The sequence below is a fragment of the Pithys albifrons genome, chromosome 20 (assembly GCF_047495875.1).
Source record: "Pithys albifrons albifrons isolate INPA30051 chromosome 20, PitAlb_v1, whole genome shotgun sequence".
Classification (NCBI taxonomy): Eukaryota; Metazoa; Chordata; class Aves; order Passeriformes; family Thamnophilidae; genus Pithys; species Pithys albifrons.
In genome coordinates this window covers 2,018,996-2,039,883 of record NC_092477.1, presented here as the reverse complement: position 1 = coordinate 2,039,883, position 20,888 = coordinate 2,018,996, and the positions used below count along the sequence as shown (strand labels likewise).

Here is a 20,888-nt window from a genome sequence, read left to right as displayed (position 1 = left end):
TGAAGTCTTCCTTTGTACTGCTGAATTTCTTCCTATTTCTGTTCCTTGGGATCATCCAGTTTTATCTGTATCTTGTCTCTGTTCTCCTCTCTGTTGATGTTGCCTCCCAACTTGCACCTCATTTCCCTGGTCTCTGTGCTGCTCCATTGAAATGCTGAAATATATCTCAAAGCCAGTCCTTCAGAAACTCTGCCAAGGATTTCTCTCCTCAGTAATTCTGCTTTTTAGTGCTGCCCTTGATCTCTGCTTTAGCCAGTTCCTTGGTTAGGAAGGACTGCTGGTTTTCCAATTCAAGTAACAGCTTCCTAGGGATGTTGTTCCCTAGGGCTCCAGACACTGCTGGTCACAAAGTATATGAGTTTCTTCCTTAAAAGTGTATCAGGTTACTCCTTAAAATAGGAAATTCTATCTCAAGGAGGTTCAGAGTCTCTTAGCCCCCGCTGTTTGCATTCTGCTCAGCAATCAGTCCAGGGAAGGTTCAGGCTGGCTCGGGTCCCTGAAGGACGAGGTCATGCTCTGTATGGGAGAGGAGGCTCTACTTTGACACTCTCATTGCCTGGAGCACAACCAAGTCTGTCTTGCAGAACCAGCTGAACCCAGAGCCTCTGTGCTCTAGTTCATTAGACTTAATGGAATGAGAGGCAAGACCGTGAAGTGCTGGATTTTTTACAGGATGCTTCACTTGGGTGTTCTCTCTGTATCTCTCGGCTGTGCAGCAGATCTGATTTTGAGAGCATTTCATGGCAAGAGCCTGTCCCTCTGTCTGTGTTTTCTCTGTGCACAGCTTGTGAACAGACTGCTAACCCCGCAGGCTGCAGAGGGAGGCTTGGGTTAGGCTTGGGCTCCTTTTGGAAAAAGAAAGAGCTTTTCACCCTCTCTAGCAGTACAGGCTTTAATGCTCTTCCAGGCAGGAACCCAGCCAGGACTACAGCCTGCTGCAGAGCTCCTGCTGCTTGGCTCCACTGCCTCCCACACAGAGGGGGAATATGTGCAGGGGGAGAGCCTGCCCATGTATCTGCACACTGAGGGAAGGGTGATGGCACTCAGTTCTCACTGAGCCCTTGGGACAGCTCTTTTCTTTTGATGTTCAAGGATTCTCCTCTCAAATCCATTCTTGGCTGATAAAGAGGTTATTATAGCAGTTGAGTTTTCTTGAAGACTGATCTCTTCTGCAGAATCTAAAACTGTGCCATTCCTGTAGCACATTCTTCCTTAGAGACATATGTCCAACAACTGACTTAAGGTTGCATTTCAGGCCCTGGCATGTTGTTATAGCCTGTCTATCCAGGGAATTCCCAGTAATGTTGCAAATACAGGTTTCATCCTGCAGTGCAGAGCAGGTTGGGATTCTCCACACCTCAGTGCAGATCGGGTGAGTTTTGCTTGTGTGGGTAAACCAGATTTATTGTGGCCTAGGACGTCACGGCATGGCTGGAAGCAGATCCATACCCTCCTAGCCCAGCTGAAAGCAGACCCATTCCCACCCAGCTCAGTGCACAGACAAATAAAAAGGGCTAATAAGAAGAGGGAGAGGGACTTTTTATATGAGCAGGTAGTGACAGGAAAAGGGGCAGTGGCTTCGTACTGCCAGAGGATAGGTTTAGATGGGATCTTGGAAAGAAATTCTTCCCTGTGAGGGTGGTGAGACACTGGCACAGGTTGCCCAGAGAAGCCCATCCCTACAAGTGTTTAAGGCCAAGTTGGATGGGGCTTGGAGCAACCTGAGAAAGTGGAAGATGTCCCTGCCCATGGCAGCCATGAGCTTTTAAGGTACCTCCCAACCCAAGCCAGTCGGTGATGGTATGATTCTCCATTCCTTATGTTTGTAATTTATCTTCCCCACAGCTTCCTTGAAATGATGGAAGCCCGAAGTCAAGGACACACATCGCCGCTAACAACGAATGGGCAGAGCCCTTCCTCTGGCTCCCAGTCACCCATCGTACCCCCGAGCTCCACGTCCACAGGCAGCTCCAGCCCTGGCACCCCACAGCTGCCACCGCCACTTGCCACAAGCTCCACCATCTCTTCTGACCCCTCACCATCCTTTTCACCAGTGCCTGTGCCGGAGGCCCCCCAGCCCCACGTGCCTGCGCCAGCTGCAGCCCCCCCAGCCGCGGCCCCCGCCCCCAGGCGCGGCATCATTGCACGGCTGTTTGGGACGTCCCCCGCGTCGGAGCCCCCTCCTCCCCAGCTAGGTACGTGCTGGTGCAGTGCCCAGGCAGGGTGTCACTCAGGGGCCTTCTGCTGCCCCTGGGCTGGGGCAGAGGATGTTTCATGCATCTTGTTAGAGTTGGTGTTAATAATGCTGAAGCCGTGGGTTCATCCACATATGGGCAATTCACTTACAAGTTGGACTCAATGATCCTTATGAGTCCCTTCCAACTCAGAACGTTCTGTGATTCTGGGTTTTTTTCATTATTTCCCTGTGAAAGACTGAGCAGATAGGTGGGTTAAGGCCCAGCGTGTGTGCAGCAGGGCTGTCACTCTCTATTTTAATCCTGAACAATGTTTTGGGTTGTCTCTGTGCTGGGCTTGGATGGGGACTGTGCCCAGCCAGCTGGGTGGTGGCTGTGGCATGTTTCAGGAGGAAGGTCCTGAACACACAGGAGACACCAATAAAATAACTGTCATGTTGTTACCAGGAGCACAAATACCTCTTTAATAGCAAGAAAAATGATTAGAGAAGCTATTTGAAGCGCTGTCCTAGCACAAGTGTGTCAGCTTGGAGGGTCCTGTGTGTAGTGGAGAGCAGCAGAGTGCTGAGTTTAAAGGTTATTCAGCCAGAAATGATCACGTAGGTCCAGGCTCCACAGTGGATCCCCCTCTGGGAAAATCCGCTCCTTTGGAGCTGCTCTGGGAGGAGGGAGTCAGGCTTGTCTCCTGCCTCAGTGCTGGTGCACAATGGAGCAGCTTAGCCCTCGGCCCCAGCCCTGCTGGACAGAGTGATGGGGCAGAGGCACTAAGGGTTTGTTGCATGTAATTTTACTGATCTGGACCTTACTTTGCCTGTCACATTCACTTTGTTTGCAAAGCTAACTGGAGCTGCAGAGCTGGCACTGCCTAAAAATCCTGACATGATTTGAGTCACCATTTGGAAATACCTTCCTTCTCACACTGTCAATCCCTCAAGCTCACAGTGCTGCTGAGACACCCACAGAGAGAAAGGAGGAGGTGCTGGGAACACAGGCTGCAATTTCAGATATTGAAATGCTTCAGTTTTAAATCTGCACACAGTGTTCTGCATCCTAAACTTCTTCCCAGATATGACTCAATGCACCCATTTTGGCTTGTTTATGACTCTTCCTACCCAGAGGGAAAACAAAACAAAGACCAAAGAGGAGCAGATATTAGGAATTCCTTGTCAATAAAAAAAACTTTGGCATATTGCTCTACAGAAAAAAAGAGATAAGTGGTCTGTTACAGTGTTTGGGTTTGGGGTTTTTGTTCTCTTTTTTGACTCTCACTCAGCTGGAGAACTGGGGCTTGTGACCTGCAGCCCTGGTATCTGGATGCTTAGGGAGGGTTGCAAAAGGCAGCCACAAAAAGCTGATGTGTCTGTGGTGTGAGGTTTCTGTAGAGTGCCAAGGGTCTGCACCTCCACTGGAACATACCGAGGTTCACTAGAAAGCAGCTGAAAAATCACTGTCATCAAGTAATACTTGGTTTTTCTGGGAGCTGGTATTAAGCTTTTCCTTGAAATATTGGAGTACTGATTCATTTGTCTGGGGTTTAGCTTACACCAATGGTATTCTATGGCATTAGTGATAGTGTTTGTATGCAAAAGTGATCTGAAAGCTGTGCTAGGAGAGCAAAATACAGAAAAAAGAAAAAGACACAAATCCTGTTCACCCAAAAGAAAAGAGCCTAGATGTGAATTGCAGTGTGGGCAAAGGAAAAAGATTGAATATTGCAAATTCCAAAAAGGTTAATCACTTCAGACTTCTTGGTTATGCTAATTTCATGAGTTTTTATCCTCATACTTTGAAGATGGGTAAAGGTTTCTCTACAAAGAAAGTCTGTATTTGAGGTAGCTCTTGAGCTTTTGGTTACACAGGACATCTAAAAGCACTGTGTGAACAATTCTTCCTTGGACAGTTAGAGCTGAAAAAAGCAAGAGGATATGAGAGGGTGAACTGAACAGTCTGGAAAAGGTAAGAGAATGAGAGGACATCCCACAGGAGCAGGGCACATAGCAGAGGTGTGAAACCTGTGGTACAGTCAGTTGCAGCACTCCCTGGAGAGCAGAGCCAGCCTGTGCCAGAGAGGTTTTCTGTCTGTCTAAGAGCCTGGGTCAGCCTGGTGCATTCTAAACCACAGCAGCCATGTGGATCTGTGAGTGCCTTCATGCCAGAAGGGCTGGTTTATATCCTATTGGTAACCTCCCTCTGCTTCATGGTTGCTGCCACCCTGGGCAGCACAGATCTGGAAAAAGCCAGTTTCTGTCTTGCTTGTGGTGACCTCTGTGTTTTACAACCCTTGTTGCTAATGCAGATCCTGCTGCTGCCACTCCTCCCCCGGACCCTGCAGCCCCTGCCAAGGTGCAGAGCGTGGAGGACTTTGTTCCCGAGGAGAGCCTGGACCACACTTTTCTGGAAGACTCAGTGCCGCAGAAGGACAAAGGGAAACCGCAGGCCAAGCACCGTGTGGATAGTGAAAGGTAAGGAAAGGAGGGCAGAGGGAGGATGGGACAGGGACCTGGATGTGCAGCCTGGCTAACCTGCTGCAACCATTCACACAGTGATTCCAGAGAAATTAGCTGTCCCAGAGCCTTTCTGGCTGTGTTATGGTCAGTTGTAGCATTCACTGTCTCCCATTTCATGACAGACACTGTCCCTGGGAAGGAGGAACACCAGGAAAAGCAGTTTATCACCTTCCTGCTGTTGCTGTCTTGCTTTGTGCTCAGGTTAAACCACTTTGGGCTCCTTTGGGTCAGGAAGGGATTTTCCTTCTGGCCAAACACACTGAATCATTCGAGATATTTTCCTTCTGGAACAAAGTGCACTCTGAAGGGATATTATGTTTTGCTTAATGAATATTTCCCTTCTGCAGAAGCTCGAAGCATGGCCAAGCTCCTTTGTGACCTTGTACTGCCATTCCTGAGGCACTGTCAAGGCGTCTGGAGTTTGCTGGAGGACACTTGGAGGCACTCAATAGCTCTCTGGAATTTTGGAAGGAAGGATGGAGAGGGCCATGCTCCTTTAGGGGTGTCACTTCATGGTTGCCTGCAGATTCCAAAAAATTCATAAGGGATGCCTTTCTATTTCTTTGTCTATGTAAAGTTTCTTCCCAGCATTTTCTCTCTAAATTGGCAAGAGATTTCATGGATGTATAAGGAATGGGTTGGATGGTTACACCCAGAGAATAGTTATCCTTGTCTCGATGTCTGGGTGAAGATGAGTAACGAGTGTTCCTCAGGGGTCTGTACTGGGACCAGTGCTGTTTAGTGTCTTTGTCCATGACACGGACAGTGGGATCAGCAAATTTATCAACGACTCCAGACTGAGGGTGCAGGTGACACTCCTGACGAATGGGATATCATCCCAAGGGACTTCGACAAACATGAGAGGTGGGCCATGTGAACCTCTTGAGGTTCACCGAGGCCAAGCTAAAGGTGCTGCACCTCAGCTGGGGTATCAGTCCAGGCTGGGGATCAACAGATGGAGCAGCCCTGAAGAGAAGGACTTGGGGGTGCTGGTGGGTGAGAGGCTGGACATGGCCCAGGCCAGAAATGCTGAGCTGATCCCACAGCGTGGGCAGCAGAGGAGGGAAGGATTCTGCCCCTCTGCCCCCTCTGGTGAGACACCACCTGCAGTGCTGCCTCCAGCTCTGGGATCCCAGCACAGGAAGGATGTGGAAGTGCTGAAGCAAGTCCAGAGGAGGCTAGAGAGGTGCTCCAAGGACTGGAGTCTCTCTGCTCTGAAGACAGGCTGGGAAAGCTGGGGGTGTTCACTTGGAGAAGAGAAGGCTCTGGGGAGACCCCTTGCAGTATTCAAGGGAAGATCAGGACAGTTTTTAGCAGGGCCTGTTGCAACAGGACAAGAGGTGATCATTTTAAATTAAAAGAGGAGAGATTCACACTAGGTATAAGGAAGAAGTTTTTTACCTTGAGAGTGGTGGGGCACTGGCACAGGTTGCCCAGAGAAGTGGTGGGTGCCTCATCCCTGGAAATATTCCCAGTCAGGCTGGACGGGACTCTGAACAACCTGCTCCAATTGAAGATGCTCAGTGCAGGGGGGGTTGGAACAAGCTGTGCTTTAAGGTCCCTTCCAACCCAAACCAGTCAGTGATTCTATATCTGTCTCCTCCAAAGGGCAGAGCTGTATTTATGTCATAAACTGGATTTTCTTTTTTTTCCCACTTTTTTCTTTTCCTATCTTTGATGTTTGTTAACCAAAAAGTAAGGGAAAGTGGATCGCATATGCTGAGCTGCTCAGACAAGAGGATGTGTAACAAGCTGTCTGAAAGCAGAGTGTCTCTTAAGAGGTGACCTAAGCATACTCACAGGCTCTCCATCCCTTTGCTTAGTTTATTCCTTGCCTGCTGCCTCTTGTCATTAACACTGGATTAACCAAGAGCACAGGTAAATGCTGACACTGCTCATCTGTGAATGTGGTGGATTCTGCATCTTTTGACATCTTTGTCATGATTTAGTGTTCTCTATTTCAACCACAGCAACTTTAAATCTGTGCTGTGTGCGAGGCTCAATGCTTGTCTAATGCAGGTCAGCCTGAATCATCATCCCTTGTGATGGCAGAACACGTAGATGTTTTATTAAAGCAAAATAAAAAAAAAAACAACGGCAAGAAGAAAGGTGGTGGTTGCTGGCAGTGTGCTGGCCTTGCTCATGGCTGTGGCTGAGCTGGGATGTTTTTCTGTGTTTAACAAGGAATTGTCAGGTGATCCAAGCCTGACCTTGCTGGGGCTGGCCAAGGGACTGGGTCCTGAAGTGCCCTCAGAGCTCTGGAGCTGCAGTTCCACCATGAGCAGGAGGCCGGATCTTTCACAAGGACTTCTGTGCTCCAGAGCAGCAGTCAGTGCAAGCAAATAGTTGTTAAATTATATAAAATGTCAAACGTGTGGAACAGGGGTGCAAGAGTCCAGCTCATTTGTTTAGAGTTGGCATGTTCTTGAATGCTTTGATGCCCCTTTTCACTCTTTCCCCAATTTTGGTGGCTTTCCAGGGTCAGTGAGTTGGTGGGGGCAGAGAAAGAGAACCCTCTGGGTTTTCACAGAGCCCACACTTGTTCACAGCTTCATCCTTTGGTGGCAGTGATACCCAGTGCAGTCAGAACAGCTTTGGTGGCAGTGATACCCAGTGCAGTCAGAACAGCTTTGGTGGCAGTGATACCCAGTGCAGTCAGAACAGCTGTTTCGCTGGGAGAAGACCTTGCAGCACATTCCTGCAAATTCACATGTTCATTATTCTTCTGAAGCCTGGCAGCACATTCCTGCAAATTCACATGTTCATTATTCTTCTGTAGCCTGGCATCCATGGCTTGCTCTAATTTTTTTCTGTAGATCACACAGTTTTCTCTGTGGTCTGGCAATTTTACTTTCTTGCCAAGAAGGGCATACCACAATACGCCAGATGTGCTGAAATTCAGAGATGCAGGTGTGGTTCTGACCGTCACCTGCAATAACCATTTTCCTCCAGGATGCCAGTTACAGCCACATGGTACCCAGGAACAACATACAGGTTCTGTAAGCACTGTCCTCAGTCATCAGCTTCTGCTGCAGTGAGAAGGTGGTTGTAACTGCAACAAAATCTACTGCTGCAGTAATTTATCTCTGACCTAAAGAACAGTCCTGTGAAACCACTCAAACCTCTGGGAGATTTTATTGGGTTTAAAAAATGCAATCCTGGAAGCTGCTTTGCCCCAGTATCTGAGTGAGGAACAAGGCCTGAGACTGTACCAGCAAGGTGCATTCAGGTCTCCTGGTCATTTTGAAGCAGATACCTGAGTGCTGAACTTACACAGCTCTCCAGCACTCCTTCTGGGTGTGCTGAAGTCAAGGGTAGTCTCTGAAACTGAAGAGCCACTGAAAGATGTTGGAGAAGAATGGGCCATGGTTTGAGAATATGTGAAGTTACTTCTCTGACCCAAATAAGAGAAATTGCCTCGGTGACTGTAAGCAAGAGCCCTGCAGTGAGTTCTGAGGTCACCTCAGCACACTGTGATTTCACGTGTGGAGCAGAGATAGGTTCACAGGGTGGAAGATACTTTGGGGATCATCTGGTCCAACCTCCCTCCTCATCCAGGCCTGCTCAGAGCCATTTGCTCAGAACCGTTTCCAGATGCGTTCTGAATATCTCCATGGATGGAGAATCTACAACCTCTCTGGCAGCCTGTGCCAGTGCCTGGACACCCCCTCAGTGGAAAAAGAGTTTCCTGATGTTCGCAGGGAACCTCCTGTGTTTCACTTAGTGCCCCTTACCTGTTGTCCTGGCATCAGGCAGCACTGAAAAGAGACTGGCTCTACCTTTTTGTACCTCCTTCAGCTGTTTAAATACCGATTCGAGGTCCCGCCCATGCCTTCTCCAGACTAAGCAGTCCTGGTTCTCATATGGGAGAGCCTTTCCTCATGTGAGTGGTGCTCCAGTCAGTTAAACATCTTCATGGCCCTTCATTGGACTCTCTTCAGTATGCCTGTGTGTCTTGTACCAAGGAGCACCCAGAGCTGGACACAGGACTCCAGCTGTGGCCTCACCAGTGCTGAGGAGAGGGGCAGGATCACCTCCCTGACCTGCTGGTGGTGCTTTGCCTCATGAAGCCCAAGATACCATTGAACTTCTTGGCAGCTGGGGCACCTTGTTCAGCTTGGCATCCCCAGAACTCCGCGAGTCCTCTTCTGTCAAGCTGGTGACCCCCAGCATGTATTGATGCATGGGGCTGTTCCTCCGAACTTTAGGAGATTCCTGTCAGCCCATTCGTAGCCTGACAGACATCATTAACTCCTCCAGTTCGAGGTCATCTGCAGAGTTGCTGAGGGTACACCCTTCCCTGTCATCCAGATCATTAATGAAGGTGATAAACAGGACTGGGTCCCATATTAATCCCTGGGTACACCTCTAGTTTCTGGCTTCCAAGGAGACTTTGTGCTCAAGTCTGCTTTCCTGAGCTCCAGCTTGCTTTTTACTTTCCTCCCAGCCCTTAGGATCCTGAATCACCAAAGCTGCCTTTGACCTTCTCTCTCCCAACAGGTCTCTCATGTTTTGTGGGTGTGAGGTCCAGCAGAGCACCTCTCACTGGCTCCTCTATCCTTTGGAAGAGGAAGTTACCTTTAGTGCAATCTGAGAACCTCCTGGATTGCCTGCATCTTGCTGTCTTGTCCTCCAGCAGGTACTCAATTGGTTGAAGTCCATGAGGACCAGGGCCTGTGAACATGAGGCTGCTCCTATCTTTTTTGTACAGGACCTGATGCACTAGCTCTTCCCACCTGGGCAATCTGTTGCAGGCACCCACTGTGGTGTCACCTTTACCTATTCTGTCTTGAACCCTGACCCCTAAGCTCCCAGCTGGCTCCTCGTCCTCTTGCAGGCAGAGCTTGGTGTGCTCAGGCTGCTCCCTCACATGGAGGAGGGCAATGTGTGGTCCAGCTGGAAGCAGGATGTTGTGCTGTGTCACTGAACTGCTTCCCGAGCTCGGGGCTGTGTTTGCTGCCAGTTGTAAGGATTTGTTTGCTTTTGTTGAGTTTCAGAAAAGCTGTAAGTTCTGGCATTTGTTGAAGTAGGGAATTCTTGATTCTTCTGTAATGGTGTTGCATGAACTTCCCCCATTCCCTGCTCTGTAACATGGGTAAAACAATGGAGCAAGAATTGACATGGAGCAGCAATGCTAGAAAAGAATACCTTTTTTTCCTGAAGTGTGCTCTCAGTGAGGAATGTGCTCCTGCCTGTGGAATAGGGCTGCTCTCCCCAAGGGTCAGACAGCTGTGGCACCTTCCAGCATGGACAGCTCTTGGGGCTGCTGTAGCTGAACCCCAGCATAGGCTTATGGAGATGAATGGAGTCCTGGGGTTGGTTTAATGGTATATTATGTTTCCCTGATTTATAGTAGAGAACTCCCCATATCAGTTTCTTTACCAGTTAATTAGGAAGGCATTTCAATCTCCCAGTTGCTGTTTCAGAACTTAATTTGCTGCTCTTTAACCTGATGCCCTGAACCAGCTTGTAAGTGACTGCACAAGAGGAGCCAGTCTACTCCAGAGCAGCTCCTGCCTTGGCTCCTGCTGGGTCAGGCTGGCCTGGGTCCCTGTAAGCCAGTTTATGTTGCACCTGACAGTGTTCCTGATCTGTCTTCTCAGCATCCCTAGACATTTATCTTAAACATTGATTAGATTCCTGTGTCCTTACAGCTGAAGGACTTTGAACTGATTCTTTGATTTTATGGATGTGTTATGGATATAGTGGTGCCCAGCTGCACCAGCCCAAGGGAGGGACACCCAGGATACTGGTTCACAGTAGAAGCCTCCATCTCCTAGAACACAGTTATGCAGGCTTATTCTGCAATATGGGATTCCCTCAGCTTACCTGCTTTATCAGAGCTTAGGTTTTTTCCTTTTTTTCCTTTTTTTTTTAGCCCTTAAAAGGGATGTACAAGGATTCCAGTGGATGCCCTGGGGCTGGCTCTGCTGGCCACACTGTGGGGCTGTGGGAACATGGCCCATCCAGGTGTGAAGCCATGACCTCAGATTGCAGCAGACTTTGTTTCCTCCCCAGCAACCCATCTGTGGCACACCTGAGGCTCACTAAGCCCTGACAGGCTCTGTGATCAGAGCAGACCTCAGCCAGTGTAGTCATTTTTGGGGGGTACCTGTGCCTGCAAACACGCTGGCTCAATACTCCCACCAGCTTGGCAGTGCCTCAGGGGTTGGTGAGAGCCATGCAATGTGCTTGAGTTTGCATGCTCTGCCTTCCTTCCAGCTGGAACCTCAGGACCACAAGCCGAACCTAATTTTGCCTTGTCAAACCCTGTTTATACTGCAGCAGTGATTTTCCTGATGTATATTCACTCCATTGCTCTGCTCTTACACTGTCGCTCAGCGATCTGTGTTGGTTAGAGATGGGGACAGTGCACTCACTGTGAAGGGAGGTGACCCACTTTGACGAGCGGGTGTACACACGTGGGTGTTCTGTTCAGACTGGGAATGCTTGAAAGGCTGCAAGTCTGTGTGGAGTGTGGTAGGACCATGGCAGCAATCTCTGAAGAGCACCTGTGCCTGATAGAGCAGTGATGTGTTAAAGAAATGCAGTGTCTTCAGTTCAGAATAATATCCTGCCATTTTTAGGATGCAACTCCATTTTCTTTTCAGTGCATTTCAAGAGGAAACCCTGCCAGTGCTTTGCAAACCTCAGGAATCGCTCGCTTGTCATTCCTCCAGCCCTGAGGGCTGGTTTGGGCACCAGTTCTCCTCTCCTTTGTGTGGCCGGGCTGTGTGCCTGCTTCCTGGCGTGGCGTGAGAGCAGCAGTGTGTGATGAAGGGGCCCTTCAGCAGCCAGTCCCTGCTCAACTGAGTCCTGAGAGCAGAGGGAGGGCTGATGTTGGCCCTGATCTTGGCACTCCAACCCAGACAAGCACTGACTGCGATCACTCTGGCTGCACCAGGTGTCATCAGCGTGGTGTCCCATTGCCACAAATAACTCCAGTGTCTTTTGGCAGATGTATTAACTCTTTAAAGCTAACTTGTAAGCTGGTATCCAGCCATATAAGAGGAGCCAGAGAGAGTGGTTACTGTGCTACTTACTGGGAACACCACATTCTTCCAGCTTAAGGATCCTAGGGTTTTGTTTATGTCTCTAAAATCTAATCTGTACCAAGCAATAATATTTTTTTTGTCTCTGCGCAAAAATGAAGGCTTGTATAAATCATGTGGTGTAATTAAAAGGACAGTGAGTTCTGTGTGGTGGGTTATCGGGAAGGAGCTGGGTATCTCTTGTGAGTAAAGCAAACAGAACAAGGAAAGGTGATGCAAAGTCTCATCAGCTGAGCCTGGGGAGAATATCTATATTTCTGACATGAGCAAATCCTTCAGAAAGTATTAAAATTGAGCCCTGGGGACATTCAGACAAGAATCCTCAACTTAAGCTGTGAAGCTCTCAATCGAGTTGCCTCTGAACACAGAACTGTGCTACATCCAGGGAGGCTGACAGACTCCCAGCTGGGAACGCGTGTCCTTAGGTTAATTTAATGTCCGGGTATCCGACTGCTTTCAGGGAGCACCACAGAAATAGAAACTATTCCAGGAAGTTGATAGTTGAGAGTGAATTCCCACAGCAGTGACAGTGTATGATCAGGTTTAATTACGAGATGTGGGGATGAATGCCGTCAATTCCAATAGTTCGACTGACTTATCCTTGCCTGTTGGAGGAAGCTCCATGTTCTGGTGTACCTGAGGCAATGGACTGCTCTGTACCACTAAGGCTCACCTTTTCCAGCCTATTATTTCCAGCTTGAGAAGTAGCAGCTGCTGTGTGACACATCCTGCTGTGGCCTCTTTGGTGCAGGGTTCATGCCATTAAGGGCAGGGAGCAGGTCCAGCCTGAGGTGGGCAGTGGGCAGGGGAAGGCTGGCACTGCATAGAATCACAGAATCACTGACTGGTTTGTGTTGAAGGGCCCTTAAAGCTCATCTCATTCCACCCCCTGCCATGGGCCAGGACACCTTCCACTATCCCAGGTTGCTCCAAGCCCCATCCAACCTGGCCTTGAGCACTTCCAGGAATGGAGCAGCCACAGCTTCTTTGAGCAGCCTGTGCCACCCTCACAAGCAGAAATTTCTTCCTAATATCTCTGCCCTCTTTCAGCTTAAAGCCATTCCCCTTTGTCCTGTCAGTTTATACCCTTGCCCAAAGTCCCTCTCCAGCTCTCTTGGAGCCCCTTTAGGCACTGGAAGGGGCTCTCAGGTCTCCCTGGAATCTTCTCTTCTCCAAGCTGAACAGCCCAACTCTCAGTCTGTCTCCAGAGCAGAGGAGTTCCAACCCTTTAATCATTGTCTGCCCTGAGCTGAGAACATTGCCCCTGAAGTTGGCTGGAAAGGCCAGACCAGCATCAGTCTCTGTCCAGATGGCAGCAGGTCTGTGCAGCACATCCAGGGGTGGGTGTCTGATCACTCTCTGATTTGCAGTGATGGAGAGGTGCCTTGGGGGAACCCCATGGTGGCAGGTTTCCAAGATGACCTGGATCTGGATGACAAAATCCCCAGCAGACCAGTACTGGCAGGAGAACGGGTGCCCAGCAAGAACATCACCCTCTCTAGTGAGGAGGAGGAAGAGGAAGAGGTGAAGGACTCTAAGGTCGTCCTCATACCAGATGGAGACAAAAACACAGAGCAGGAAAAAAAAAGGTACAAAGCACAGGCTGAAGTGTTGGGTTGTGCTGGCAAACCTGGGCTTCTTCTCAGCCCTGCCACTGACTGTGTGTGGCCCCTGGGAAGTCTTGGTGCCTCAGGTCTTTCAGCTGTGAGCTGTGGCTCTAGTTACTGTAGGTGTAGTTGCTTTGTCCAGTGTTTCCTGCCCCATGTGGCCACTGGGATGGTTCTGCTTGGATGCAACCAAGCCTTCAAATTTGAGCAAGAGCCTGTTAACAGCACCAGAACAGGTGTTCATAGTGAGGTGGGGAGGAGAGAGGAGTCAAGTCTTGGGTGAAAGATGTGGAGTCACTCACCACACCCTGTGCTGGGGAACGATGAGCTGGGTCATGTTGTCCACAAACCACATCCTGGGGGCATTATCAGGCACGATCTGCTGGCATGGGCACCTGTGCCTCAGCATCCACAGGGACACGAGTGTTATCCTCAGCCTGAGTGGTGTGTTTAACCTCACACCCCCTTAGGATGAACTGCCTCTCCCAGTGGGATGCACAATGCAGCCCTTGAGGCAGGCTCAGCTGTTAGTTGTGCTTTACTCCACAAAATGGGAGTGGACAGGCTCTGACAAGTTTTTTCTTCTTAGGTCTTCCAGAAATGCTCTGAAACCACAGAGTGAAGCTATTTTGACCAAAGCAACTGACCTGAAGCCTCCTGGCAGTTTACCTCCCCGTTCTGAGTCTGAACGAAACAGCAGCAGCAAGGTCAACACTGGCCTGACAGCCACTGCTGCTAACCCTGCAGCAGCAGCACAAGCGTCAAAGGCCACTTCCCAAAGCAAAGGACTTGCCTCCAAGCAGAAAGTGGTCAAAGAGGAGAAGCCTGAGGAGTCTGACAGTGATCAAGAGGGACCAATAGCTACTCAGATGCTCTCATTTGTTATGGATGACCCAGACTTTGAAAGCGAGGATTCTGACAGCCAGAAGAAAATGGTAAATAACATGCCTGTGTCGCTGTGAGCTGTGCCAAGCTGAGCTGGAAGGGTTGAGGCATCTCCCTGAGCAGAGTCTTCATCTGCTCTCCCCTCCCTCAGCAGCAGCAGTCGCAGCAGGGCAGGTGCTAAGCAACCTGCAGAGATTGATGTAAGCACAAACACACCAGTGCTCTGAGTGTGGAAGCCACATGGCAACAAGAGTCATAGAATCTCAGATCTGTACAATACCCTGAATTGGAAGAGACCTACAAGGATCATCAGTCCAACCCTGGCCCTGCACAGACACCCCAACAATCCCGCCCTGTCCCTCAGAGCATTGTCCAAACACGCCTGCAGCTCTGGCAGCCTTGGGGCTGTGCCCACTGCCCTGGGGAGCCTGGTCAGTGCCCACCACCCTCTGGGGGAAGAACCTTTTCCTGAGATCCAACCTGACCGTGCCCTGACACAAGGTTTGTGTTTACAAACACAAACAAGATTTGTGTTGATGCATTTTACTGTGCTGCTTATTCTCAGCAAGTCCAAAGCGCAGCCAGTGCAGCAGTGTGGAAGGTATGAAATACAAAGTGCTGGGGTTTCATCCAAAGTTTAACATGTAGAATTGTGTCTCTGCTGGAAAGAGTGATCTTCTTGCAGTCAAACCAGCAATGAAAAGGCCATTACAAAATTTGCTTGGCAAAGCTTGAAGGGAAGAAGGAAAATCTGCCTGGGAAGGAGTTTCCAGTGTAGCTGAGGTAGCTGTAAATGTCTGAGACATCCAGCACATGCTTGCAGGTGTCTGCTCAAGCACAGGGTGCACCAGGAGTCCCCTCACACCTGCTCAGCATTACAGATGGGAAAATGCTTTTCCCACCCATCTTCTCTCGGCTGGGCAGAACTTGCTGCGTGGCTCGAGACATCCCTCATGTCAGTGCTGTGTACTCACAGCCTGCAGAGCAACCCCTGGAAACTAACAGTGATTTGGAATGGACAGTGGCTGTTCAGGGGTGTTCTGGTGTCTGTATTACCTGGTGTTCAGGGGGGTTCCCTGTGTCTGCATCATTCCAGAATCCTGTAGAAAGGTTGTCTCAGTTTTTTCACGTTGCCTATGTGTCATGCTTTTATTAAGTAATTTTCCATTCATTTTCATCTTCACTTCCTGCTTTCCTTGGCAGTTTAATATGAAAGCAAAAGTATTTGGAGCAAATTTACATCTCTTGCATGTGCTGATGAGAAGGGATTGGTGAGGATGCCAGTGCAGCAGTGTCAGGGAATGCCCCATAGCAGGTGAATGCTTTCCCACTGCAAGATGTACTGGTCAGCCAAACCAGTAAAGTCATCACCATTAGCAAGGTGGGGGGCACAGCAAGGCCATGTTCAATCGGTGTACAAGGATATGAGATAGGTTGGGTAACAAATTCTGAAGAGGATCAGTTGACAAGTACCAGAAGATCATTAAACTGAATTTCCATTCCTGTCATGTAGATACAGAAGATTTTTGGGTGATATCCAGGCTCTGCAGCATCCTGGGTTTTATCCCACATTGAAGGGGCAGAGTTGACTTTGGAACACATTCCCTGTTGGCTTGATGAAGGGAGTTATTCTGCAGACACACTCTGCTTCCTCAGCACTGCTGCCTCTGGTACCTGAGACCCACAGAGCTGCACTGCAGAAAGCTTTTGTCTCCCGGGGCTGGAGATGCGTTTTCAGCCTATTAGATTGGATTTTCCCAAAACAGAGGTGCCTCCTCAGGGCAGGAAAAAGCTGATGCTGGTGACATAACAGAGCTGAAGGTCTCATTTAATCTCCTTACATTGGGAATTAGATTTTGGCAGCCCCAGTGTGGAGATCTCACAACATCTTTGCCAGTACCAGTGTGACTGTGGCATTTTACCAAGGCAAGAAATAGAGCTCGTAAGATCCAGGGCATTGATTTCCAGGCAATAACAGCTCAGTTTAGCTGCCATTTTCTTCTCTCCTGCCCACCTGCTGATATCTGATATTTTTGTGTGCAAAATGGTTAGAGATTTTGGTTGAACCATTTGTCAGTCTGCCTTTGCTTGTCTCTAGGATGAATTCCCAGTGCGGGAAGATCTCTCAGAAGTATCTGATGATGATACCTCACTGGCAAAGCCACCCCAACCTGTGAAATCAACAGTCCCCTCATTTAAACTGAAAAATGACTCAGATCTCTTTGGTTTGGGTTTGGAAGAAGCTGGTCCCAAGGAGAGCAGCGAGGAAGGTAAAATTCACACCTTATTTCCAGTCTTGCTGCTTTTGTTTGTCAGGCATCTGCTTTTTCCAAAGTGATCCCAGCGTGTCAGCAGACCAATTTGCATTAAATAAAATAGTCTCTAACTTCATGCAGTACCCTATGTGAGTCTGTAATCTGGTTTAACACAGCGTAAGTAACTTTAGGTTTTTCCCCATGAGGAAATGGGGAACTTGGCTTGTCCCTGGCACCAGCCATGTATTATTTTAGCCTTAGCTGAAAGCAGAAGCACATCTTTCCAAGCTGCTGCTGTGTAAGGCTTCCTGCTTAGCCTTGCCTGCCTGGCAAGGAGTGTTCAGCATTGCAGTGTCCAAAATTTGTATCCAAAATTTGTATCAACTTGAGCAAAATGCTCTGTCATACCCTGCCAATTTCCTCTTCTGTTTTTGGGAAAAATGGGGTGAGATCCTGATCACAACCTAAGCATTCCTCACACTTTATTTTTCCCCCATTCTCTGAGGGAACAAATCTTAACTTGTGCAAATAATTGCTGCTGTCTAGGCATTACTGCAAAGCAACTTCCTGTAGACCTGCCCTGATGGCACCATGAAAGATGGGAAGTCAAAGACTTAAGGAAGAAAGAAAGCTGTGAGCAGCACCAGAGAGAGCTCCTTGAATAGCTGTTCCAAAAATGTGAGCAAGGTGTCACAGGCTGCCATGGCTTCATCGGCTTGTCACTCTGAGCTGCTGAACAGCAGAGCTTGAAATAGCTACAAGTGCATCTGCAGAGGCCCAGGTCAATAATTTAGCTTCAGTTTAGCATCTTAGTAATTCAACATGGGTTACCCCTATCTCCTCTTTTGATGATAAATACAAAACCACATCTCTTGATCGTCAGTCTTTGGAACTTGACTGGCAAGTAGATTTCTCCATTTACAGAGCAGCTGAGGAAACAAGACTGTAGGTAGCAGTGACAGTCAAATAGCACATATGAAATGTGGTGCAGTCATGAAGCCTCCTGTGAAACAGCCAAGCAGATACTCTCCTGTTCAAGGAGGTTTTGTGCAAAGGCAGCAGACACTCAGCAGCCAAGTCATCAGCCACAGTCAAGTGGGACAAATGTTGTGACAGTGATGGACTCTGGAACTCATTTGATAGTGTGAAAGTATTCACCCCTGTAGAGCAGGGCTGCAGCAGGGATGCTTTGGGGATGTAATTTCCATACACAGTGTGAGCAGCAGTGAGTGTTGGCCTGTCAGGTGTCCCATCTGCTGACACTGTCCTCAGTCATCCTCAGAGAAGCACAAACCATGCGTGGGAGGATTTTCATCAGAGGGAAACTGTTCCCAGGAGCTCTTCTTCAGTTGTGGAAATAATAATCTACTTCCAAATTTGACCTTTGGACCAATTTGTAGAGCTGGTCTCTAGATCTGTTTCTTAATAGCTGTGACACAGTGAGTGCCAGGCCAGTGTTGATAACACAGATCATAATTAATGTTCATAATTAAACAAGATGCATATGATTGAGTCAGGGTTTGAGTGCTGGGGCCTGTGGTGCTTTCTAAAGGGACACAGTTTGTCCTGAGGTGTCAGCATTGCCATTGCCCATGGCTCCAGGATGGAGCATTTCGTTCTCAGAAATGGGTCCAGGGTAGAATTGTATCTCTTAACATTTAAATTGAGTAAAAACAGTACTTTCTTCTGTTTTAATAGATAAACAACCTTCTAAGGAGAAAAAGAAGAAGAAGAAGAAAAGCAAAGAGGTACTGTTTAATTTCTCAGAGCTGATCTGCCCTGTTACATACCAGCCAAGAACCAGGGTGGCCTTCTGTGGTGTCCTCTGGGGATGTGGTGGACTCCCTTCCATGCTTGTATCTGATGTGTGCCTTACAGGCTCTGCAAATCATCAAGCTTCAAAGCAAGCTTTTAGGGAAGCTGAATTTTGAAAAGCTGGTAAAATCTGGATGAGGCAGAGCAGTACATGTGTGCTGGACTGTGTTCATAGCACCATGATTTTTCCCAAGCAGAAGGGTGTCCCTGACAGACCTAATCTCAGGGACAGTGAGGGAAGTCTGCAGGAGGCTTTTTCTGTGCCATTTCTCCAATACCATAGTATTGTTGGGCACAAACTGCCTGACAGACCAGTGCTACAAATAAACCAGGTGCTCTGTTCAAACTCGCAGAATGGCCTTCTGGAATTACCTCCAAGCCAGCCTTGGTAGTAGATGCTTCACCCTAAGTAAGATTCCTGATCCAGTTGAAGATGTCCCTGCCCATGGCAGGAGGGTTGGACTAGGTGACCTTTAAAATGTCCCTTCCAACCTAAACCATTCTGTGATTCCTGTCAGAGCCAAGTGTCAGGGCAATATATCCTGGGTCACTGGAACGCTCAGGGTATGGAACACTCATAACAATGTTCTCATTTCACAGGAAGAGGATAAGTCAGTGAAAAAGAAGAGCAAACACAAGAAGAGCAAAGAGAAGGAGGAAAGCAAAGAGGAGAAAGAGAAAAAGAAAAAGAAAAAGAAGAGCAAGGAGAAAAGCAGTGAGATAGATGAACTTGAGGCTTTTCTTGGCGGAGGAGGAGCCAGCGTGAGCAAGCCACGGGGCGGGGGGGACTACGAGGAGCTGTAGGCTGGCTGTGAACTCTGCACCATGGCTGTCTCCATCTTCTCTGACGAGTCACCCCAGGACAGGCACAGATGTGTAAAGCTTTGACCATTTGATATATATTCTCTCAAACCAGAGTGAGCAAAACAAAAGCTTTACATCTGTGTGTGCTGGTCTGGTGCATCGTTAGACAAAGCAAACCCAGCTGAGACAGACGTACGTGAGCCAGGAGAAGGTTCAGGGCACGGCTTCCAGGCTGTCGGTTTTCCTCCTTCCAGAGATGCCCCGTCGGGTCACGGGCAGGGTGTGGGGGTAGGGGCACCTGCCTCCCGCTCCGTCCCTGCTCATTCCACTTCTGCACACCTGAAATTCCTGTCTTGTCAAGAGGAGTGCAACAAAACATGCCGCATGAACGCATCATGCTTGACTGTCTCAAGTCTTTAAATTCTTATCCTTCCTATTTTTTTAAGGAGAAAGGTGATATTGGCCATTGCTTCACCCCAGCAGCTGATGAGCTTTAAGTCAAGCAGATCATCTATGGTACAGCTCTCTAAAGCAGCCAGCGTGAGAGAGAGTGTGTGTGATTTTTGGAGCCCATTGAACGGGACCTTTCTGCACAGCAGCTTAATTAGCCCTCACTGGTGCTGCTGTTGGAATTCATGAAGCCCACTGATTTCCATGGCCCCAGTGTCTCAGACACTACATGTAAGCTGCTATGCAGTTTGGGAAAACAATGCAAAGTGCAAAGCTAACCTGAAAGAGAAAAAAAATCAGCGCTTTTCTGCATTTCCCGCCCTTGATTTTGCGTATTCCAGAATCTCCTTCCGCCGGGACCTCTCAGGGACATGACTCCATGTGGAAATGAAGATACCCAGTGCTTCAGAATTGGCTACAGGCAGTGTTGGCATGGCAAGGCATTTGCTTCTCAGGCATTTTACAGTGAGGCACTAAAGCCCCAGCTGCCGCTCTGCGCCCAGAGGGACCAGCACTGCAGCTCAGCAGCGTCCGTCCTGCTCCAGCTTCTGTCCATACTGCAGCCAGACAGCGTGCTACCTTCCCTGTCCCAAGCAGAGAACCTCCTCTGTTCCACGAATTTGGGAAGCCTTTTAGTTTTTGCTTTGAACTTAAACCTGTGATTTGGTACCTGCTCAGCAGCCATTGGATGGGCATTACAGCCACCCCTTGGCGCTCACCTGTACCTCAGTGAGCAGCCCCTGTCTTTGATGGAGCTGGTCAGTTCTCTGTGCCCCTCCTAGTTTGGTCCTGGGGCCCCTTGCTCAGCTCAGATGGTGAAGCTCCCTCCAGGTTCTGTGCATTACATTTCCCTCTTGCTTGTAAGTTGATTTGAGGTTTGGTTTTGTTCTCCCTCTCCCCTTTTTGTTGTAAAATGTCAACCATAAAATCCAAACTGGAGTTTCCTTCTGTGTCACTATAAAGCAATGTGTTCCTCTGATCCATTATCCACTCCAGAGCTATATTGACCAGCAGGCATTTTAATGCTCCATTTTTCTTTTTCTTGCCCACAAAATGCACTTGTAAACCTTTCCCTATAAAACAAACTGGTTTTTTGCTGCATGAGCAGTGTATTGTTCAGGTCTGTTTGCCATTAGCATTTGCCTCCTCTGAGCATTCCTCGTGACACTGTGGGAAAATTGCATGGGACAGTTCAAGCTTTGCACATCTGGGGAGGAAAAGGAAGATTGGGATGGGACCGGTTTGTGGCCCCTCCTGTGTGAAGGCAGGTGGGCACCCAAGCCTCAGCTGCTGCAGTCCTGAAAGCACTTCTGTTCTG

General features: G+C 48.7%; 1 protein-coding gene across 2 annotated transcripts in view; it reads left to right on the top strand.

Annotated features, from left to right (window-relative positions):
* RABL6 (RAB, member RAS oncogene family like 6) overlaps positions 1 to 20,671 on the top strand; it is a 56,338-nt gene extending 35,667 nt beyond the window's left edge. For both annotated transcript variants that reach the window (XM_071574206.1, XM_071574205.1), the window contains 7 exons: positions 1,846 to 2,195; positions 4,492 to 4,657; positions 13,125 to 13,343; positions 13,951 to 14,296; positions 16,345 to 16,516; positions 18,200 to 18,249; positions 18,917 to 20,671. In XM_071574206.1, coding sequence (XP_071430307.1) covers positions 1,846 to 2,195; positions 4,492 to 4,657; positions 13,125 to 13,343; positions 13,951 to 14,296; positions 16,345 to 16,516; positions 18,200 to 18,249; positions 18,917 to 19,120 — 1,507 coding nt within the window. In that variant the 3' untranslated portion in view covers positions 19,121 to 20,671. The remainder of the gene's footprint in view (positions 1 to 1,845; positions 2,196 to 4,491; positions 4,658 to 13,124; positions 13,344 to 13,950; positions 14,297 to 16,344; positions 16,517 to 18,199; positions 18,250 to 18,916) is intronic.
* Positions 20,672 to 20,888: the final 217 nt, after the last annotated feature.